General features: G+C 35.0%; 1 protein-coding gene across 1 annotated transcript; it reads left to right on the forward strand.

The window, feature by feature from the left end:
- On the forward strand, positions 1-2,808 carry LOC131610994 (uncharacterized; the record flags this gene model as incomplete). The annotated part of the gene is made up of 1 exon (XM_058883106.1): positions 1-2,808. A coding segment is annotated over one exon (819 nt), but the record flags the coding sequence as incomplete, so codon positions are not given.
- Between the last annotated feature and the right edge of the window lie 3,372 nt (positions 2,809-6,180).

A 6,180-nucleotide genomic window follows, 5' to 3' on the forward strand; every position in this document is an offset into this window, starting at 1 on the left:
TTATCCATTCTTGTCTACTCAGATCATAAGGTATGGTCATCACCTAGGAGTGCTTCCTTCCGGCAGTTTCTCGACTTCATTAAGTGGCTGAATGGTGAGAAAGGTAAAAAGGCCAAGGCTTATGAAGCTTTGAAGATATCCAAGATGAATCTAGAAAAGAAGGAAATCACAAAAAATGACCTTGCCTTGGCACAAATGTTAGTTGATTATGCCGCTTCTCGTCAGAAAGCTCGCAGCTGCATTGAGAATGAGATAGAGGAATTAAAGAATCGTCAGAAGGAGCTGGAGATGGAATCTGCAAACATTGAAGCTGATTTGAAGACAAAGTTAGGTCCTATTTATGAATTCAAAGCCCCTTCCATACATGAGTTGAGGATTGAGGCTTATAAGCTTTATGTTGCGGATTGTTTGTCTAAGAAGATAACTCCCCTCCCTAGGCATCATGAGATGGCATTTGAGAAAGCCATGGAGGGTTTTGGTGCTACCGTGAAAGAGCTTAACCACCTTGTTAAGTACTTGAATGATCCTGTTAGGAAAGAGATCATTAGGGATTTTTTCAAGCAGAAGATTTTAAGAATAGAGTATGCTGGTCATAATAAGAGCCAGAGTGGAGAAGACTATGATAGTTTTCACAATTTTGCAGTGGCACTCCGTGGAGAAGAAGCTTCTAATGAAAGTCGAAATGTTGTTCATAAGTTTGCGTGTGATGTAACTGGTGGAGATTCTGATGAGCAACAGCCTCCAGATTCTAAGAGAGCACGAATTGATAGGCAACCTAAAGAGCAGGAGATGCACGTCGAAGTTGCTAAGAAAGTCTGAATTGATAGCGGTGTAATTGTGAGAGATGGACCTCATTTATGAACTGAACTGAGCATGTTTAAGAAAACCATATATTGACCATTTTAAGTAGTTTAAACTTTTGTAGTGATTATTTTCATTTGAATCAACCTGGGGTATTCTTGTTATTTTTCTTACGTTAATGAGTCTAGCTGAAAGTCTACTAAATTATTATTCTACCTTGTGCGATCCATAGAAAATAAATTATCTTATTACTCCCTTTGTTTTCAAAATGAATGTTGTTTCTTAAAAGCACTTTTTGATAACCTCTCCAAAGTTAATCAGGTGAGTCCTTAGCAATTTTGTGTTATCGAGGCTATGGTGTGCCTGTATTTTCGGTGTGATATTGTATTTGATGTCCCCTCCCTCTATGGGAGGTTCTCCTTTTATACTCAACCTTCTCCCTCGTATTCATGAGACAATGACCCTTCAAGTACAACATTCAAGAGGCTACTCTAATGTCATTCGTCGCAATCATGAGGGTGTGACGTTTCCTTCATTAATTTTAGTAATCTTCATGCCTCATGTGGACTATCGTAACCTTCTTATCGGCTTGAAACTTCGGCCGTCCGACTAGGCATGTCTCATATTCCATCCGACGTTGCTCCTCGACCATGGGTTGGTGTATCTTTCCATGCGCCCGACTTCATGTCCCGGCTTCATCGATCTCGGGTTGATGTATCCTTCCCCACGTCGACTATTTGCATGCGATCACAACTTGCTCAACGTGTATCCCTCATCCGGTTTGCAAACCTTCATTAAGAATTTTAGGGTGTACATAAGTCTCCCAATCACGAGACCTAGAGGGCCGAGGTGTTCGTCACGAAATCCTGAAATTCTTTAGACAATGTCCTTGGTCGATCGTTACTAGATACAACTATCAATTGTCGCTGACGTATGTTAGTGGGTTTTCAAATGCAATGATGAGTGCGCGTCCATCGAACCTCTTCCACTTTTCTCATTGTGATGACTTTTATTGGGAAGACGCTGCCATCACGATCATCTTCCTTAGTTACTCGCTCTTATTCTCTCCCAAGGATTTTTTACCCTATTCTCACTAGGGGTGCTCAAAACAAAACCAACCCAATAGAAAACCGCAAACCAACCCAAATCAAACCGAAACCGCAAAAAACCGCATTTGGTTTGGATTAGTTTGGGTCATTTTTTAACAAAATCGCACGGTTCGGTTCGGTTTGCGGTTTGTATTTTGTAAACCGAACCAAACCGAATCAAACCGCATTATGTTACAACCTAAATTTTACATAACTTACATTCAACCCAAAATTAAACCTATTATACATTAGCCTTATGAATACGAACAATTTTCTCATCCTTACACATATAATTTCAGTCCCGATCTTCTCAAATCTCTAATAACATTATTTCACCTTCTTTGCCACATACATCTTCCCTCTTCTTCTATAATCTTTACTCTCCTATATTCTTTCTTTTTGTTCCGTATTTCAGTTTCATTTTTATCGCACATCTTCTTCTCTAATCTCTCAACACTTTTTCCTTTTCTTTTTCACCTTCACTAATCTTTTGTCTCTTCTATTTTTTTGTTTCATTATAATAATTTTATATTGTTTTATGCTATTATTTTATGTTTAATATTCCACTTTAGTCTAATTTAATTTTTACATATTACATGGAAAATAGTTTTCAAAATATGACGAGTTTTGTTGTTATTTGTTAGTGTATGAATGTCTAAATATAAAATTATGTTGTCATATATGTGTATGTATGGCTCAATAAAATATTTGTAAAAAACCGAATCAACCGAACCAAACCAAACCGCATTAGTTTAGTTTGGTTTGGTTTGGTTCGGATTTTTTTTAAAAGTCAACCGAACCAAACCAAACCGCATTAGTTTGGTTTGGTTTGGTTCGGATGATATTTTTCGTCAAAACCGTCAAAACCGCACCGCGAGCACCCCTAATTCTCACCCAGGGACGAATTCAGAAATATCAATATGTGGGGGCAAAAATAATTTATATATTATAAATATTTTATAAAATATAAATGTTTGTATAAAAAAATTAAATATTTGTTAAAATAAAGATATAATTATTTTATGAATTCAATTTAATTGATATTTAATTATTTCCATTATAATACTACACTAAAAAATAATTAACAAATTAGAAACAACAAATTAATATTGTGGGGACAATACTTAATTTTGTTAAGAGAATAAATTGAAATTGTTATTTGTTTAATACAAAATAAATAAACTTGTGGAAGCAGGTGCCCCCAATGACTCTAACTTAGATCCGTCCCTGTTCTCACCTCTTCACCAGTGCGTTACAACCTTCTTTACCAAAAACTCAGGTAATCCTTCCTCTACTTTATTTTAGTCTTTAATTTCTAATCCATGATCCTTAAATGAGAATGTGATGATTCGGGGAACATACCCGTTCCCCTAAATGCTCAAGAGAGAAGCAAACTCTACGCTGACTACATGAAAACACGCAAAGGTCATTTGGGAAGGGAAAATTTTGACCACATCATTAGGGAGATTTATGGTGATATTTAATCACCTCGTACTAAAACTTACTCAAAGTCCATCTAATCAGGTTTTGTAGAAGTTTTGATGGAGATGGACGAGTCTTATGTCGATTCAGAGGTTTTGAGCTATGGTCATAACCTGATCGATGCTGGTGATTTTGCTAAACGTTGGTCAAATATGGACATCTCTTCCACTGGGAACAAAGAGGATGTGGTGTTGAAAACCTGCGAAGATGGGGAACGAGTTTGAATCTTTCAACCTAGGGACGTGGCTGATGAAAATTTCTATTTCTATACCGGAGTAATTGAGAATTTCAAACTCAAGATTTCCTTTTCTTACTTTGAAGCCGACCTTCTCATCCATCATAAATATCACTCCTTCTAAATTGCGCCCCAATTGTTGGTGTTTTATTAAAGCTTTTGAGGTTATTTGCGAAGCTATGAACATCCTTCCCACACTAGGGTTATTTTTTCTTCCTTTTTTGAGCTAAAAGACGCGGACCAGGGAAGCTCGATTTCCCTCAATGACCTACCCGAAAGAAGATTTCGCCAAGCCTATACCATTAACTATAAGGGGTTCAAGGACAAGTTTCTCTTCTCTTGAAGATCAATGCTGCATGTACCTCACTCATTGAAAGTCGCGCTTTCCGTTGAGAGTTGTTTACCATAAAAAAATTCATGAACATGGCTACACTGTCGAGGAATTTGTACAATATGTCACGCCACTTACTTCCATCACAAATCTGGAACTTTTATCCATTCTTATCTACTCAGATTATAAAGTATGGTCTTCTCCTTGGAGTGCTTCATTCCGCCAGTTCCTCGACTTCATTAAGTGGCTGAATGGTGAGAAAGGTAAAAAAGACAAAGGCTGATGCAACTTTGAAGATATCAAAGATGAATCTAGAAAGGAAGAAAATGATAATAAATGACCTTGCCTTAGCACAAATGTTAGTAGAATATGCCTAAACACCCAAATGTAAAGAGTTTTTGCCCCTACCTCTAAATTGTAGATTCATTGAACTTTCTTGCCCATGGGATCTACCACTCTCCTACTTTCCATGATAGCTCAAAGTCTATTGCCTCTCTTTTCTCAAGATCTCTGATTTGTCTCTTTTCTAACTTTTGCATGTGGAGTAAAAAGTCATATCACTATATCTATTTATTTTAACCTAATAACCCAATTACTTCTCTCAGTCCTCAACTCTCCTCAGACCCTCACTAAACCTCTATTTTAATTTATTTTGATATTCTCTATTATTTATTAAATAAAACAAAATACTATTCTAATTCCATTATTTCTCTAATTCTCACGACATCCCCATCTCTTACTCAAAATACTTCTTTCTCTTTAATTTTAAATAAAATTATATTTTCTCCCAACTCTAAAATATCTCTAATTTTTCTAATAAACTCAATCATCTCAATAAATTAATTAAATATATATAATTAATTTAAATATAATATTAAATATTTAAAATACCCCAACATCTAATTAAAATAATGATAATAATAATAATAGTAAAATAAGATTAATGCTATTAAAATAAAAATTTGGGTGTTACTATTGGACTAACTAAACACCCATATGTAAAGAGTTTATGTCCTTACCTCAAAATTGTAGATTCATTGAACTTTCTTGCCCATCACTACAAAAAAAAAGCCCTGTAGCGACGTGATTCCCATGCCACAAAATGGAATATCACGTCACAACACATACTTAGCGACGTTAACATATATATGTCGCTTGGGAGATCGTGACAACTTGGTTGTGCCATGATTTTCACGTCACTAAATAGTGACATGGAAATCGCGTCGCAACGTGATACACAAACAACACGGAGAAGTTTTGTGACGTGGTAAATATGACACAAGTTAGCGACGTGGTAATCATTTCACAACCTTTCTAATTAATTTAAGAGAGTAGCCACGTGATACACATGTCAAAAATTAGTGACATGTATAACACGTCACAAATGTTAAGTTTTTAAAAAAATAAAATAAAATAATTATTATTATTATAAAAAAAGTTTTATTGTTAATATTATTTATTCAAAATTAATAAATATTAATAAAAATATTTATTTAATTGAAATAATAATGATAAACAAAATGCTATAATCTATTAAATTTATAATATACTAAACAAAATACTAAAATATATTGAATTTATAATATAATAAACAAAATATTACATAAAATTAAATTATCCTACACAATTTCAAATTTAAATAAAAATAAAATTAATCCTAAGGTTCATCTGGATCGGAAAAATTCTCAAGGTTCATATCTTCATCATCATTCTCTCGGTCATTTCCAACCACTCCTACGTTTCCACCAAACGGTTGACTACCACTTCTTTGTTGGAATTGCATAAATAATTGCATTTTCTTCTCTATCTCTGCTTGCCTATTCGCCATTGCCTCTATTTTCCGTTGTTTCCCCTCCATTTGGGCTTTTAGCGCCGCCTCATGTTGCGCTGACTCACGTCTCGCCTCAGTTAGGGCCAATGGTCTTATTGTTTCCATTACTTGCAGTGTCAATTGTGCTGGACGTGACGATCCTTCTCCATCTCTAACTCTTTGAAATAAAGTTCTATCCCCACTTCTCAAGCTTCCCGCCAAATTTCCACCACCAAAAAAACATCCATTAGGCCCTTTTCTGCCAACGACTTCATTCTAAATATAAAAATCAACATCTAGATGAAGCGGCTCTCCTTCTCTAGGAGTATATTGGGGATTACCGACCAAAAATCGTATAAGCAATGTTTGATAATCCTCCTACACATAAAATAAAATATTAATTATTTAACTTAAATTAAAATATATTAAATAA

Source organism: Vicia villosa, linkage group LG6, assembly GCF_029867415.1.
Source record: "Vicia villosa cultivar HV-30 ecotype Madison, WI linkage group LG6, Vvil1.0, whole genome shotgun sequence".
Taxonomy (NCBI): Eukaryota; Viridiplantae; Streptophyta; class Magnoliopsida; order Fabales; family Fabaceae; genus Vicia; species Vicia villosa.